This window comes from Carcharodon carcharias, chromosome 10 (assembly GCF_017639515.1).
Source record: "Carcharodon carcharias isolate sCarCar2 chromosome 10, sCarCar2.pri, whole genome shotgun sequence".
NCBI classification, from domain to species: Eukaryota; Metazoa; Chordata; class Chondrichthyes; order Lamniformes; family Lamnidae; genus Carcharodon; species Carcharodon carcharias.
Genome location: NC_054476.1, coordinates 126290833 through 126308707, shown reverse-complemented (window position 1 = coordinate 126308707; position 17875 = coordinate 126290833). Strand labels below are relative to the sequence as shown.

General features: G+C 44.6%; 1 protein-coding gene across 2 annotated transcripts in view; it reads right to left on the bottom strand.

Moving 5' to 3' along the window:
- Positions 1-17875, bottom strand: part of LOC121283119 (eosinophil peroxidase-like) — a 59734-nt gene that overhangs the window by 29764 nt on the left and 12095 nt on the right. For both annotated transcript variants that reach the window (XM_041197247.1, XM_041197248.1), the window contains exons 3-4: positions 7293-7468; positions 5721-5853 (exon numbers count right to left, since the gene is read on the bottom strand). In XM_041197247.1, the coding sequence (XP_041053181.1) occupies positions 5721-5853; positions 7293-7401 (242 nt within the window). In that variant the 5' untranslated portion in view covers positions 7402-7468. The remainder of the gene's footprint in view (positions 1-5720; positions 5854-7292; positions 7469-17875) is intronic.

Sequence of the window (17875 nt, the reverse complement as noted above, 5' to 3'; positions counted from 1 at the left end):
GTTCACAGGCAGCCGGAGGAGCTGCCAGGTGCGGAGGTGGGCTGCGCAAAAGGACTGCCCCAGCTGTGAAAAAAATAAAACAATTAAAAGCCCCCCAGCACACACCCCTCACCCCTCCATGTCAACCCATGTCACCTCATGCCCCCCACCCAAACCCATGAGCCCTCATATCTCCCATGTTAACCTATGTCCCTCCACCCACCCTTTGTAGCCCCTATGCAAACTTAGTTGGCCCCTAGTGCCAGCTCATGCACCCCACCCATCACCCTTTGCCCTTATACCCACCATGCAAACTCACCCAGTTTCCACCATCGCAGACCTCAGGACTCATGCTAAGGTTATAGAAAGTTTTTAAGTGACCACCGATGAATTCACTATTTAAAAAAAATATTCTCATTGATAAAAACTGATTCACTACATTTAACTTCTCTTAATCCTTTATAAGAACAAGTATTTGTATTCACTGTCCTATTTCATAGGCCTTATAAGCCCTTGGAGCTGTCAATCAAAACTGTGAGCTGACACGCACCCTACTGTAGTAATGATACATTATGAAATCAATCATGCACTACTAATCCTGTAATGCAAGCCCTCAGGCTTGTCAACAGACACAATGAAATAGCAAACACTGATTTTTTTTCAACACTGTAGGAAGTTTTCTTCACATAGTTAAAGGGGGGAGGGAGATTTAAATGCCTTGACAGCTCCCTTTGATAATTCTAATGAGCTTCAGTGGTGTAATATTGTTGAAGTACATCAGAGCGCCACCATAGCACCTCCAATCAGGGCCTCGGGAGCATAGTGCCAGGGAGTGGAGTGCCAGTGATGCAGGGAAGAAAGGTTGTCTTCAAAGCCCAGGAGTGAGACACTGCAGAGCCCCAAGTTGAGCGGGTTACAGGGGAGGGAAAGAGGTTGACTGCTGACTGTGGGAGATTGAGTGTGTTTGTGTGTCTGTGTGTGTGTGTATGTGCATGTATGAGAGAGAGTGCGTTTGTGTGATTGGAAGTGAGAGAGTGTGTGTACGTATGTGTGTGTGTGGATGGGTAGAGTGAAGGTGCTTGTGCGCGTGTGTGGGGTGGTGGTGAGAGAGAGAGCATGTATGTGGGAGTGAAGGAGAGTGCCTGTGTAAATGTTTGTGCATGTGTGTGTGTGTGTGGGAGTGAGAGAGAGGGTGTGTGTGTGGGAGAGAGAGAGAGAGTGTGCGCGCGTGGGGGGGTGAGAGAGTGAGTGTGTGTGTGGCAGCAAGAGAATGAGTGGCTGTGTGTGTTATGGAGTGAGAGCCAATGGGCAGAATTTTTAGCTCGGCAGGTGGGCATGTGTCCGATCCTGACCGAGTGTGAAATGACACGGGATGATGTTGGCTGAGGTGCCAATGTCAATGCATTGTCACGTGATAATTCGGTCAGTGGCCATGCTGCCACCTCCAACAGCACACCCGCCGACAATTATAAGGCCATTTAATTAACAATTGACTTTAATTTTTCGTTGCCCATTCAACCTAATGCTTGATGGGCAGGCAAAACGGCCAAGCAGCCTTTGCATTTTTTTGGAAGCCTCATCCACGGGCGGGATGAGGTTTCCAAAAGCAAATGCAAATAAAATAAAACTTTAATTTTTAATGGAAAACATGTTTAATGGAAAACAGAGTCACATGAGGGGACATGTTTCATTACATTTGTCTGCTCTTTATTTTTTTTTTACAAATTTCTCAGAGATTAGTCTGCGCTCTCTTACACGCATGCGTGAAGTTTGCGCTAGGCCTGCTCGCCCTCCTCCCCCCACCCTCACAGACAGTGCTCAGCGCTGCCGCTCACATTTCACACCGGGCAAAATCGCGGAGCGCTGCCAATCGCGGGTGGCATCGGCTTACTGACCACCCCCACCAATCCTGCATGCCAAGGGCAAAATTCTGCCCAATGTGTGTGTGTGTGTGTGTGTGTGTGTGTGTGTGTGTGTGTGTGTGTGTTTTATTTTTTTGAAATTCAGTTTAAAGTTGTGCTGAACCTTATCTTCCTGGAATTTGCTCAGCAGCCCCTTAAGGGAGAAAAAAATGGAAACATGCACCCCCCACCAGCCCGAAGCGAAGAGGTTTGGCAAGTCTGTTTTAAGCAAAGTTCTCATCCTCCACACTGAGAGGCAGAGTTTTGGACCTGACAGATCAGCTCTTAAAAGTAAATCGGAACTTTTAGGCTGAATGTTCCAATGTTTTGAAGCTGGTCTGTCACATCAATTTCACTCATTGCTGCACTGCTGCTGGGGAGGCTGTGGAATTTGGGGGGGTTGGTGGAGAGGGCATTGTTGAGGCGTGAGGGTGGGGGGTTTGAGGGTGAGGAGGAGAGAAGGGGAGTTGAGGTGTGGGGGGTGTGGGAGGGGATTGGAGGGGTTTGAGGTGGAAAGGGAAGTTGGCGGGAAGGAGGTAGGTGCTAGGGGGTGGGTTTAGGACAGTGGGGGCTTGGGGGAGGTTGGTGGAAGGAGGGGTGAGAAAAAGATTGGTGGCAATGAGCGCACTAATATTTTTCACTTAAAAGCATAGTTTTACTGACTTTCCGGGGACTCAAATGATTAATACATAGGAAAACAATGTAATAGTAGATTTAAAAATATGGCCGACATTTTCTTAGAGCTCTGGCCCCTCAAAATTTGACACTACACCCCTGGTCAGCTTGATAGTTGCAATGAGTTTATCCTCTTTTTAAACACATTCATCTCAACTTTTAGCAAACCCTAAGGACATCTCCCAAAGATGTCCTGGGACCAAAACCACTTCGTCTCCAAAAGGGTAGCCTAACTCTCCAAAGAACTCCAATAAGCTTAGACATTGTCCTACCAGGTCTAATGTGCACACGTCATATTTCCCACTCCATCCTTGTGAACACCAGGTCAGACTGAACACCACATGTGCAGATGGCCCTGTGAAACACGGATGTGCAAATTTCATGTGAAAATGGTGGAGGCTGGGTTCAGGGGCAGGGCCTCCAGATTCAGGCCTCCAACGCCATTTTCGCTTCGATGGAGAGCCTCACCTGTGCGAAAACTCTGGCCTCCGGCACTACATTCCAGATCCTAACTACTCGCTACGTAAAAATGTTTTTCCTTGTGCTACTGTTGCTTCTTTTGCCATTCACCTTAAATCAGTGTCCTCTAGTCTCAATCCTTCCACCAGCATGAAGTTTCTCCATATGTAATCTGTCCAGATGCCTCATGATTTTGAATACCCCTGTCAAATCCCCTCAACCTTCTCTACTCCAAGAAGAACAACCCCAGCTTCTGCAATCCGTGCACATAATTGAAGTTCCTAATCCCTGGAACCATTCTTGTGAACCTTTACTGCATCTCCCTAATGTCTTCACATCCTTCCTGAAGTGTGGTGTTCAGAACTGATTGCAATACTCCAGTTGAGACTGCACCAGTCTTTTCTACGGGTTTATCATAACCTCGCTGCTTTTCCACTCTATGCCCATATTGATAAAGCCTAGGATGCCGTATGCATTACTAATCACGCTCTCAACTCACCCTGCAACCTTCAATGACTTATGCGCATATACCCCCAGGTCTGCTCCTGCACCCTCTTTAGATTTGTACCCTTTATTTTACATTGTCTCTCCATGTTCTTCCTACCAAAATGAATCTGTGTTAAATTTCACCTGCCACTTGTCCACCCACTCCACCAGCCTGTCTATGCCCTTTTGAAGTTCTACACTATCCTCCTCACAGTTCACAATACTTCCAAATTTTGTCCCATCCACAAATGTTGAAATTGTGCCTTGTACACCAGAGTCTAGGTCATTGATATATATCAGCAAGAGCAGGGGTCCAAACACCCACCATAAACCCTCCTCCAGTCCAAAAAAATAATTGTTCACCACTACTCTGTTTCCTATCACTCAGCTAATTTTGTATCCATGTTGCTACTTTCCCTTTCATTCCATGAGCTCTAACTTTTCTCACAAGTCTGTTATGCGGTATTTCATCAAATACCCTTTGGAAGGCTGTATAGACTACATCAACCGCATTACGCTCAACTACTTGCTCTGTTACCGCATCAAAAAACTCAAGCAAGTTAGTCAAACATGACTTTCCCTTGACAAACCATTGCTGGCTTTTCTTAATTAACCCATGTTTGCCCAAGTGACCATTAACTTTGTCCCAAATTATCGTTTCAGAAGTTTCCCCACCGCTGAGGTTAAACTGACTGGTCTGTAATTGCTGGACTTATCCTTGCACCATTTTTACGAACAAAGCTGTAACATTTGCAATCCTCCTGTCCTCTGCCACCACCCCCATATCTAAGCAGGACTGGAAAATTATGACCAGTGTCTCTGCAATTTCCACCCTTACTTCCCTCAGTGCCATTGGGCGGACCTCATCTGGTCCTGCTGGCTTATCAATTTTAAGTAGAGGCAGGTTAAATAATACCTCCTCCTGGGTCATAAAAGATTCCAAGATTTTTGTCTCCACTACTCTTCTGGGAAGTTTACTTCATATGTCCTTGTTCTATGTATAAGAAGAATTCCTTGAAGTCAGTAATAAACTTACTTTGACTAGCATGAATCACTACTCCAGGAGTAATCTGATCAGAGTAGTGTCCAGCTTGAGCAGGATTTCCCTGACTTTGTACTCTGCTGTTTTGGCCATTTGGCTAAGTATTCTATTAACCTTGATTGCTGCTCTGGACATATTGAACATCAAGGCTCAAAGCCCCTTTTGGTTTCGTCTTGGGCTATTCCAACACCATTTATGGAGTACATTTCATTCTATCTGCAATATTTTATGCTTATCAGCATCACATTTTATTTGTTATTGGTCTGCCCATTTATGTATTTGTCATCTTCATTTGGTAATTTCTAAGATGCATTCCTCTGATCTTATAGTCTGTCCAAGTTTGGTATCATCTGAAAATGAAACCTGACACTGAGGCTCACACAGCACATACTAAGTTAACACTTCAATATAACTGAGGTGGTAATCAGGATAATAGGTCCAAAAACAAATAAAGGTTATTTCATTAAACTTAAAACTCTAGGGATTCTGTATGAGAAATTGTCTGGAGTAGTATACATTGAGAAAGGATTTATGCCATTTTGAGCTGCTCAGGGTTTGCTGGTAGAGGAAGTATTGTTTCTAATTCACATTAAACTTGGATTCAGTTTCAAGATGACCATAAATCCTTTAATAAGTACTCACTGTATTCTACTCCAGCTAATTTCTTAACTATTTAAAGTATTTATCCAGAATCTCTACAGCTTTAAATTTAATTAAGCAGTCTTTATTTGTTTTCAACCCTATTAATCTGACCAAGATTACCACCCCATTTACACTGATGTATTACTAAGTGTCTGGTAGATATGTGGCCCGGTGCCTGGTGAATATTGTATAATACATGGTAAGTATAGTTCAGTTCCATATCACATGCTGTACTTTCCCACTGTGGATGTCCACTATTTTGATTTTGAAAATAATCTTGATATTGAAACGATGTGCAGGGGTACGGGGAAAAGACAGGGCAATGGCACTAGGTCATAATGCTCATTTGGAGAGCAGGTGCAGACACGATGGGCCAAATGGCCTGCTTCTGTGCTGTTAAAATTCTGTGATTCTGTGCTAAGATTTATTCCTTAAATAAAGCCATACTTCAGTCTAGTTTTGATGTTTGATTAATTAGTTCAAGGCTGTGCTTCAAGTGAAGCAGATTTCAGCTCATCAGCTTCATCAGATTGTACCTGTTGTTGCAATTGGAGGTGATAGTCCTGTAACGATTTGACCAACAGTTGTCCTCACATACTGTGGGCAGGGTTGTAGCTGAGCAACCCATGATCCGCAATATGGTGCCCAGGTCCCTCTCTGTTAATAGATCTGCAAGATACACACAGTCATGAGAAAATTATAACCTCTGGAAAAAATGATGCCCACCAAGGTTCTGTAGTAAGCTAAACTCCAAACTGAATATGACTGCTCTACCCAATGTCAATTATTGTACATGTCATATATTGTTTAATTGATGCAAGTTGGCAAATTCATCAACTAACAAGTCTATTATGATTCGTACTCCTATTACTGAATACATTGTTCCTGTTGGGAATATTTCAGTTGAGCTGGGATTGGGTTTGTCTCGGCTATGTTCAGAAATAAGATTTAGATCCTTTGGTTTTGGGATCATTGGAGATTGGACCTACCCCCCCAAGGTGCGCTACGGGACCTTTCAGAAATCCTAATACAATGCCTCTGTGGGAATTGCCGGGAAGTTTGAATTTCCGATTGGCAATTCCCCTACTCCAAGATCCTCCAGAAAAGTCTCCAATGCTGAATTAGACCTAGTGACTTTGGGCAGTTCTGACTTATTTACCCAGGAAATGTTAGGCAAAAAAATCCTAGTCCAACTCCTGGATAACTGCACAACTGACCTCCCCCAACCCCCTTACTGACACCTTCCTCGCCCCTCTGACAACCCCCCCTGAACTCCCCGCCGCTGACTTCCCCCAACTCGAACTGACCTGACCTTGCCACCCAACTCCTGCCTGATCCACTGCCTTCGACCCCTCCCCAGCCAACTTCACCTCACTTCACCATACAGCTCCCCGCTGATGCCCTGACTGCTTCCCGCCTGACCCCCCGCCTCCTCCGACCCAACTAGACCCGATCATCACAATTGCCCCCTAGCCCCCAACTCCTTCCCTGACTGTCCCCTGTCCTGACTTGACCTGGCCTCACCACCCTACCCAGTTGCCACCCTGCTCCTTTAATCACCCTATCCCCTTACCTGCTTAGCTCCTTACCTTTCCCACCCTACTTCCTTACCCACTTACCTTCTCTCTGTAGCTTTTCAAAGAAGCTTTGGTACATTTGAACTCTTCACCTACCAGAATATGGCAGCTAGTGCTGTAAAAAGGGGGTGTGGTTTCTGCGCGGTTTCCCTTCCCTGATGTCTCTGAGTTTTCCTGCGCTGAGTGAGTTTGGAAGGATCCTCCCTTGGAAGATTGCCCAGAAAACAGGAGGAAGGTAAGAGGGCATTTTTTTTTGTCTGATCAGAGTCAGAAATAAGGGCTCCGACCCTGAGTGGAAGCTTTGTGTTTTAGCGAAGGAAAAAACAGTGAGGAACAGACCATTCCTGGGCAGGGGATATCTGCCAGTGTAGGTGATAGTACCATCTTTCATCCAGCAGCTGGCAGGTGAGGGTAAGGATGACAGCCCCTCTCATTCTATCACCATTTGAAATCAGAATATGACGGTGTGAGGAATCATGTGTAAGAGCCCATGCCCTTCAGCTGTGCAGTCAAACCTCTTTCCAAACTGACCTGTTGCATTGAGTAAGTATCTGTGGACTTTACTGACATTGCGGCTAATGAGAGTCAGTGCAGTTTCAAAGTACTCTGCTGATCTCACCACAGTTCTGGTCTCTGCCATAGGCTGCTTGAAGTAAGCTAGGAGGTCAGCTGAGGTAAAGGTCCTTTTAGTGAGCTTCAGTTTTTGGCTGAAATAAAGGAGGGCCACAAATATCAATCGCCTTATAACAGTTATCAGACAAAACAACAGATAATAAATAGTGAAACATCATATAGCAGATAATCACAGATCTTTTAATAAAGAGTAATGTTCCAAAGTGTTCTATACCGTTGTAAAGAACAAAATAAAGATGCTGTAACAAATATCAGTTAACAAGTAACAAATAACAGATCACAAGATGGAGTAATTACAGATGAGGAAGACTCTTTGGCCCATCTTGGTCCATCCATTCAGAATGACCTTAAAGTGCCCTCCTTGCCTTGCAGCATCTATTTGGTTATTAAATGACTTCAGGACTTTCACCAATACCTTACTGCCAAGCGCACTGCATGTGTTGATTGCTTCTCTTTTTCAGAAGAATTTCCTGGATATCAGGTCTAAATTTACTGCTTAAGAATTTTAATCTGTATACCACTGGCCTACTCTCACAATTTAATTTCATGTAGGATTCTGGATATATCTTTTCTGTTCTGCTAATAATTTTATATATCTCTATAAGATCACCCCTCACTCAGCTACCTCTTTTCAAGATTGAAACATCCAAGTATCTCTAGTCTTTCCTCCTAACACAGAATCCTAACACTGAGGATGAATCCCATGACCCCTCTCTGCACTGTTTACAAATCTTGAATATCTACCTTGTGTCTCAGTGACCAGCAGTAGACAATGCTCAAGGAAACCAAAGCAGCTGATTATGACTTTGATTTGCATTCTAATTTAGCTGCATCCCATTGTTTAACATTCCATTGGATTTTTTGATTGCTTCTCTGCATTGATTGACCTTCATTCTGCTAAGACTCCGAAGTGTTTGTCAACTACAACTTCAACCTTAGTCAATTAGCTACTTGCGTGGCCCAATTTTCCTTCCTATATCCTTGTCTGTAATAAATTTAATGCCTTTTTCAGTGTATTTGCACATTTTGTTCAACTCATTCTGTAATTTCTGAGCTGTCTTCTTCAGCCCTGCTGTCTGTTCTGGTTTAATGCCATTTGCACATTTGACCAATTTGCAATGGGTTTTTGAGTGCAAGTGATCGATATAAATGAATAAAAATGATATTCCCAGCACCAATCCCTGGGCATCCTGTTAAATACCATCCCTCAGCAAATAACAGATGAAATGCAGCAAATAAAAGATAGCAGAACAGAAAGAAAAAGTGCTTACAAATAGCATCACAGAAATCGAACAACATAATGTTCCAGATAACAGAAAACAACAGATATCAAATCACAGAGAGGAGATAACTAGTAGTATATAAGACATCAAATTACAGTTGGCAAAAAACAGATCGGGCAAATCAGCAGATAACACAATAGATAGCAGATACGATAACAGATGCCAGAAGGTAACATGATAGATAATAGATCATAAATAACAGATTACATAACAGAAACAAATAATTGAAAACATGACGGAACAAATAGCAAAGACCAAATAACATAACAGATTGTAGACATTAGATCACATAGCAGATAGTTTGGTTCATTCTTATCAACCAGGTGATCATGGATACAAATAGCCCAGGTTGATTATTCAGTACAGCACTGAGGGATTGCTACATTGTTGGGATATCATATCTCCTACTGCAAGAATGTTCCAAGTCTTAAACTATGATTTCTAAATGCTCCCTGACAGTTGGTAAGCAGACCAATTATAAGCTGCCCAGTTCTTCCTAAATCCTCACCTATTGCTTCCCAGCCAATCATTCTTCCCAGTCCACAGTTCCCTCCCAAACCCATGCTCTGTTAATTGCAGCCATGTTTAATTTCTATAGAGATCAGACCGAAAATTTGTACTAATATCAAACAGCAGAATGGATCTCAAAACATAGAAACACAGTTAAACACAGTATGCCTTCAAAGCAGCACACATCTTCTCTTCATCTGTGAGCAGCACTATTGGATTTAACAAATGCATTTAAATATTAAAATTAATTTGCTTAGCCTGAGGCCAGTGTTACTGAGGTAATTACTCACCCATTTCTGGTCTTTTTATATGCTCTGTCCACCATTTTGATAGCTGCCTCTACTGAACTGTATACAAACCGACTGCCCAGAGCATCCTCTGAGCCTATACACACAGAATGGACACCAGCAGCTTCAGCCAAACAATCAAATGATTAATTTAGAAATTTTCTAAAGAATCCCAATAGCAGATGAATAGGAAATGGAACCATAGGAAAAACCAGAGCAGGTTGATGAAGTTAAAGCTGGAATAGAGTGAAGAAGGATACAACTTCTAGGCTGAAGCAGGATTTTTTTTCTGTTAACTGACAATGGGGGGTAAAACCCTCCCAGAGCAAACACTGGGAAAGATGCCATTTCTTCTATAGCAGAGACTGGGAGTGTGATTATCCCTGGGTTTGAGAACAGAGTGAAACTATTTCTGGAGCTAAGGCCACAAGTGAGACTATTCCTGGTATTGCGACTCTGCTTAATTGTATACAAAGGAAATCACAACTACTAATGATTCTCCTTCTGTCCTTTACAATAAGTGGATGGGGGATCAGAGAGGCTGCACTGTTTGCATACAAATGCTGGAAATATTCAGCAGGCCATGCAGCACCTGTGGAAAGAAAAATAGAGCTAAGGTTTAAGGTTGGTGACCTTTCATCAGAACTGGGAAAATTTAGAAATGTAAGACTTCAAGTGAAGAGAGAGGCAGGGAAAGGGGAGCGGGGAGGAAAGAAGAAAATGGAAGACCTGAGATAGGGTGGAAGGCAGGCAAGATTATGGCCAAGATTTTATGGCCCCTCCCAGCCGGCAGAATATTACGGCCCCGCCAAACTGAATGGAGATATAAATGGCTCACCGCATCTGCTGGGGGGAGACACGCCACTGCGGGGCTGTAAAATCCTGGCCTAAATGGCAAAAGGATAATGGTAATTGTACAGGAAAAAAAAGATGTGTCTAAAGAAGGGATGTGGGCTTCTCTGGCTAGGCCAACATGAGAAAAACAGAATTATTACCAACTGTTGCTGTCTGAAAAAATAGGAGCAGTGATTATGATTTGAAATTTTTATGCTGAACGTTGAGTCTGGAGGGCTGTAAAGTGTCTAATCGAAAGAGGCAGTGCTGTTACTCAAGCTTACATTGAGCTTCATTGGAACTGCGTAGGAGCCGGAGGGCAGGGAGCTTAGCATGGGAGTGGAGTGGAGGATTATTATGACAGGTAGCTGGAAGCTCTGGGTCATGCTTACGGAATGAATAGAGGTGTTCTGCAAACCAGTTTCCCAATCTAAATTGAAAAAAGTACAAGTAAATTGCTATTTTACCTGGAAGACATGCTTAGGGCCTTAAGTGATGAGAAGGAAGGAGGTAAATGGGAAGATGTTGTATCTCCTGCACTTGCAAAGGACGGTACCATAGGAATGGGAGGGGGGTGATGGAAATGATTGAGGAGTGGATCAGGGTGTTGTGGAGGGAACAGTCCCTTTGAAAAGCTGAACGAGGAGATGAGGGGAAGATGCGTTTGGTGGTGTCATCAAGTTGGAGGTGCTGGAAATGATGGAAAATGATCCATTGAATGTAGAGGCTGTTAGAAAGTGAGATGAAGATGGGGGAACTGTATTGTGGTTCTGGGGGAGTGGAAAAGCGGTTGAGACCAGAAGAAAATGGATGGTTCTATTGACCATGATGAGAAAATACAAAGACATATCGAGAGCACTGGTATGGAAGGTGGAATCATAAAAACAGATACAACAGAGGCAGATATACTGAGAGAATAGGATAATTTTTATTTATTCATCCAAGGGTTCTGCCAGGGTCACTCAGCTCCTGACCTCAATACAGCCTTGCTTGAAACACGGACAAAAGAGCTGAACTCTAGAGGTGAGGCGAGAGTGACTGCCCTTGCCATCAAGGCTGCACTTGACCGAGTGTGGCACCAAGGAGCCCTAGAAAAACTGGAGTCAATGGGAATCAGGGGGAAAAGACTGAAGCATTCTGGGAGAAGTCAGCGCAGTCACCACGACTCAGGAGGGAATCGAGGAGAAGGACTCTTGCACTCAACATTTGAAAAAGAGCGTGGATCTTGAAGGCAGGTCAGTTGAAAAAGAGCACAGAGATTGAAAATAAAAGGAGGGGAAGCTGAAGAGGAGCGGCCAGCGTGTGAGTGGCCCAGTGAAGAAGTGGAACTTTGAGGCTTTGGCTCGAGAGGCTTAGGCGAGCAGAGGCTGAGGACGAGCTTGCTCCCAGTGGGGTAGGGGCAGGTAAAGTCCTTTAATTAAATTAGGAGTAGGTAACGGAGGCAGCAATTGGGGCAGTTGAGTGCTCCGAATGCAGCAAGTGGGAAGTCAGGGACAGCACAATTGTCCCTGATGACTACACCTGCAAAAGGTGCATCCAGCTGCTGCTCCTGAGAAGCCGAGTTAGGGAACTGGAGCTGGAGCTGGATGAACTTCGGATCATTCGGGAGGCAGAGGCAGTAATAGACAGGAGTTTCGGGGAGACAGTCACCCCTAAAAGTCAGGAGGCAGGCAGCTGGGTGAATGTCAGGAGAGGGAAGGGGAATAGACAGAAAGAGCAGAGCACTCCTGTGGCCGTTCCTATCAACAATAGGTATACCGTTTTGGATACTGTTGGTGGGGACGACCTACCAGGGACAAGTTGTAGTGGTCGCATCTCTGGCACCGAGGCTGGACCATCAGCTCAGAAAGGAAGGAGGGAAAAGAGGAGAGCAATAGTGATAGGAGATTCGATAGTTACGGGGACAGATAGGAGGTTCTGTGGGAGAGATCGAGAATCCCGGATGGTCTGTTGCCTCTCTGGTGCCAGGGTCCGCGATATCTCGGACCAAGTTCTCAGTATTCTCAGGAGGGAGGGTGAGCAGCCAGATGTCGTGGTCCATATAGGGACTAATGACATGGATAGGAAGAAGGAGGAGGTCCTGCAAAGAGAGTTCAGGGAGTTAGGTGCTAAGTTGAAGGACAGGACCTGCAGGGTTACGATCTCAGGAGTGCTACCCGTGCCACGTGCTAGTGAGGCTAGAAATAGGAGGATAACACAGCTAAATACGTGGCTAAGGAGATGGTGCAGGAGGGAGGGCTTCATGTTTCTGGACAATTGGGCTCTGTTCCAGGGAAGGTGGGACCTGTTCCGATGGGACAGTTTGCACCTGAACTGGAGGGGGACTAACATCCTTGCGGGTAGATTTGCTAGTGCTGCTCCGGGGCATTTGAGATTTGCAGGGGGAGGGGAACCAGAGTGTTAGAGCAGATAGTGAGGTGGAGGAGAATAAAGGTCAAGTGAGGAATGCATGTATAGACAGAAATCAAGGGTCCATACGTGATAGAAATGTTCTCAGGTGCATCTATTTCAATGAAAGGAGTATTGTCGGAAAGGCAGATGAGCTTAGGGCGTGGATTGGCACGTGGGATTACGACATTATTGCTATTAGTGAGACTTGGTTGCAGGTGGGGCCGGACTGGCAGCTCAATGTTCCGGGGTTCCATTGTTTCAGACGTGATAGGGGGGAGGGACGAAAGGGGGAGAAGTGGCATTACTAGTCAGGGAAAATATCACAGCTGTGCATAAGCAGGACAGCCCAGAGGGCTCGTCTACAGAGGCCATATGGGTGGAGCTGAGGAATGGGAAAGGTGTGACCACACTAATAGGGTTGTATTGTAGACCACCCAAAAGTCAGGGAGAATTGGAAGAGCAATTCTGTAGAGAGAAAGCAGACCGATGTAAGAAACAGAAATTTGTGATAGTAGGAGATTTTAACTTTCCACATATTGACTGGGATTCCCATATTGTAAAAGGCTGGATGGCTTGGAGTTTGTCAAATGTGTTCAGGAAAGTTTTCTAAATCAATATATAGAGGTATCAACGAGAGAGGATGCAATATTTGATCTCCTAATAGGGAACCAGACAGGTCAGATGACAGAAGTATGTGTAGGTGAACATTTTGGGTCCAGTGACCAATGTCATTAGTTTTAAGCTAATTATGGATAAGGATAGGTCTGGTCCTCGGGTTGAGATTCTAAATTGCAGAAAGGCCAATTTTGTGAAAATGAGAAAGGATCTAGGAAGAGTGGATTGGCATAAGTTGTTTTCTGGCAAGGATGTGTTCAGTAAGTGGAAGGCATTCAAAGGCAAAATTTTGAGAGTGCAGAGTTTGCATGTTCCTGTCAGGATTAAAGGCAAAGATAACAGGCATAGGGAACCTTGGTTTTCAAGATATATTGGCGATCTGATTAAGAAGAAGAGAGAGGTGTATAGCAGGTATAGGCAACAAGAAGCAAATGAGGTACTTGTAGAGTATAGGAAATGTAAGAAAATACTAAAAAAGGAAATCAGGAAGGCAAAAAGAAGACATGAGGTTGCTTTGGCAGATAATGTGAAGGTAAACCCAAAGGGTTTCTACAAGTATATTAAGAGTAAAAGGATAGTAAGGGACACAATTGGTACCCTTGAAGATCAGAGTGGTCATCTATGTGTGGAGCCTCACGAGATGGGGGAGATCTTAAACAGATTTTTTGCATCAGTATTTACTCAGGAAACTGGCATAGTGTATAAGGAAGGGAAACAAGCAGTAGTTTCTTGGAACATATAGAGATTAAAGAGGTGGAGGTGCTTGCTGCCTTACAGCGAATAAAGGTAGATAAATCCCCCGGGCCTGACATGATATTCCCTCGAACCTTGAGGGATACTAGTGTAGAAATTGCAGGGGCCCTGGCAGAAATATTTAAAATGTCCTTAGCCACAGATGAGGTGCTGGAGGATTGGAGGGTAGCTCATGTTGTTCCATTGTTTAAAAAAGGCTCCAAAAGTAAATCAGGCAATTACAGGCCAGTGAGCCTGACGTCAGTAGTAGGTAAATTATTGGAAGGTGTTCTGAGAGATCAGATATATACTTATTTGGACAACCAAGGGCTGATTAAGGATAGTCAGCATGGCTTTGCGCATAGTAGGTCGTGTTTAATGAACCTTGTAGAGTTTTGAGGAGGTTACCAAGAAAGTAGATGAAGGAAAGGCTGGGGATGTTGTCTACATGGACTTTAGTTAGGCTTTTGACAAGGTCCCACATGGGAGGTTAGTTCAGAAGGTTCAGACACTTGGTATCCATGGAGAGGTTGTAAACTGGATTCGAAATTGGCTGTGTGGGAGAAGACAGAGAGTGGTAGTGGATGATTGCTTCTCAAACTGGAGGTCTGTGACTAGTGGTGTGCCTCAGGGATCTGTGCTGGGACCATTGTTGTTTGTTGTCTATATCAATGATTTGGATGATAATGTGGTGAATTGGATCAGCAAGTTTGCTGATGACTCTAAGATTGGAGGCGTTGTGGAGAGCGAGGAAGGCTTTCAAAGCTTGCAGAGAAATCTGGACCAACTGGAAAAATTGGCCAGAAAATGGCAGATGGAATTTAATGCGGAAAAGTGTGACGTGTTACATTTTGGAAGGTCAAACCAAGGTAAGACATACATAGTAAATGGTAGGGCACTGAGGAGTGCGGAGGAACAAAGGGATCTGGGAGTTCAGATACATAGTTCCCTGAAAGTGGCGTCACAGGCAGACAAGGTTGTAAAGAAAGCTTTTGGCATACTGGCCTTCATAAATCAAAGTATTGAGTATAGGAGTTGGGATGTTATGACAGGTTGTATAAGACATTGGTGAGGCCTGTGTGCAGTTCTGATCGCCTAACTACAAGAAGGATATCAGTAAGATTGAGAGAGTGCAGAGAAGATTTACAAGGATGTTGCTGGGTCTTAAGGAGTTGAGTTACAAGGAAAGATTAAACAGGTTAGGACTTTATTCCTTGGAGTGTAGAAGAATGAGGGGAGATATGATAGAAGTTTACAAAATTATGAGGGGTATAGACAGAGTAAATGCGAGTAGGCTCCACTTAGATTAGGAGAAATAAACACGAGAGGACATGGCTTTAGGGTAAAAGGGGAAAGGTTTAGGGGGAACATTAGGGGGAACTTCACTCAGAGTGGTGAGAGTGTGGAACGAGCTACCATCTGACATGGTAAATGCAGGCTCACTCTTAAGTTTTAAGAATAAATTAGATAGATACATGGATGGAAGGGGTCTGGAGGGTTATGGACTAGGTGCAAGTCAATGGAACTAGCGGAATAATATTTCAGCACAGACTAGAAGGGCCGAATGGCCTGTTTTTCTGTGCTGTAGTGTTCTATGGTTCTATGGTTCTAAACGTCTCCCTGCTGGTTGGCTAGGCCAACACTTGGTGCCCATCCCAAATTTCCCTTTAGGTGGTGATGAGCTGCCTTCTTGAATTGCTGCATTCCATGTGATGTAGGTACACCCACAGTGCTATTAGGAAGGGAGTTCCAGGGTTTTGACCCAGCGACAGTGAAGGAACAGCAATATATTTCCAAGTCAGGATGGTGAATGGCTTGGAGGGGAATTCCCAGGTGGTAGTGATCCCATGTATCTGCTACCCTTGTCTTTCTAGATGGTAGTGGACATGGGTTTGGAAGGTGCTGCCTAAGGAGCCTTGGTGAGTTTCTGAAGTGCAGCTTGTAGATGGTACACACTGCATCAGTGTTGGAAGGACTGAAAGTTTGAGGATATGGTGCCAATCAAATGGGCTGCTTTGTCCTGGACGGTGTCAAGCTTCTTGAGTGTTGTTGGAGCTGCACTCATCCAGGTAAGTGAAGAGTATTCCATTACACTCCTGACTTGTGCCTTGTAGATGGTGGACAGGCTTTGCGGAGGGAGGGGGGGTGTCAGGAGACGAGTTACTCACTGCAGGATTCTAAGCCTCTGATCTGCTATTGTAGTCACAGTGCTTATGTGGCTAGTCCAATTCAGTTTCCGGTCAATGGTAACCCCCAGGATGTTATTAGTTGGGGATTCAGCAACAGTAATGCCATTGAACGTCAAGGAGCAATGGTTAGATTCTCTCTTGTCGCAGATCGTCATTGCCTGGTACTTCTGTGATGTGAATGTTACTTGCCATTTGTCAGATCCAGCCTGGATGTTGCCCAAGCCTTGTTGCATTTGACCATGGACTGCTTAAATATCTGAGGAATCACAAACGGTGCTGAACATTGCGAAGTCATCAACGAGCATCTGACATTCTGATGGAGGGAAGGTCATTGATGAAGCAGCTGAAGATAGTTGGCCCTGAGGAACTCCTGCCGTTATGTCCCGAAGCTGAGATGACTGACCTCCAACAACCACAACCATCTCCCTTTGTGCTAGGTATGACTCCGACCAGTGGAAACTTTTCCCCCTGATTCCCATTGACTCCAGTTTTGCTAGGGCTCCTTGGTGCCACACTCGGTCAAGTGCGGCCTTGATGGCAAGGGCAGTCACTCTAGCCTCACCTCGAGTTCAGCTCTTTTGTCCGTGTTTCAAGCACGGCTGTATTGAGGTCAGGAGCTAAGTGACCCTGGCAGAACCCAAACTGAGCATCAGTAAACAGGTTATTGCTAAGCAAGTGCCACTTGATAGCACTGTTGATGACCCCTTCCATTACTTTACTGATGATCGAGAGTAGACTGACGGGGCGGTAACTGGCCAGTTTGGATTTGTTAAGCTTTTTGTATACAGGACATACCTGGACAATTTTCCACATAGCCAGGTAGATGCCAGTGTTGTAGCTGTACTGGAACAGCTTGGCTAGGGGCACAGCAAGTTGTGGAGCACAAGTCTCCAGTACTATTGCAGGAATATTGTCAGGGCCCATAGCATTTGCAGTATCCAGTGTCTTCAGCCATTTCTTGATATCATGTGGAGTTAATTGAATTGGCTGAAGACTAGCATGTGTGATGCTGGGGACCTCCGGAGGAGGCCAAGATGGATCATCCACTCAGCACTTCAGGCTAAAGATTGTAACAAATGCTTCAGCCTTATATTTTGCACTGATGTGCTGGGCTCCTACATCATTGATGATGGGGATATTTGTGGAGCCTCCTCCTCCAGTGAGCTTAATTGCCCACCACCATTCATGACTGGATGTGGCAGGACTGCAGAGCTTAGATCTGATCTATTGGTTGTGGGATTGCTTAGCTCTGTCTATCAATTGCTGCTTTTGCTGTTTGGCGTGCAAGTAGTCCTGTGTTGTAGCTTCATCAAGTTGACACCTCATTTTTAGGTATGCTTGATGCTGCTCCTGGCATGCCCTTCTGTGTCCTTTACTGAACCAGGGTTAATCCCCTGGCTTGGTGGTAATGGTAGAGTGGGGGATATGCCAGGCCATGAGGTTACAGATTCTGGTTGAATACAATTCTGCTGCTGCTGATGGCCTACAGCACCTTGCTTGCCTGTTGCCCAGGCTTGAGTTGCTAGACCCGTTCGCAATCTATCCCAATTAGCATGGTGGTAGTGCCACACAACACATTGGCGGGTATCCTCAATGTGAAAACAGGACTTTGTCTCCACAATGACTGGGTGGTGGTCACT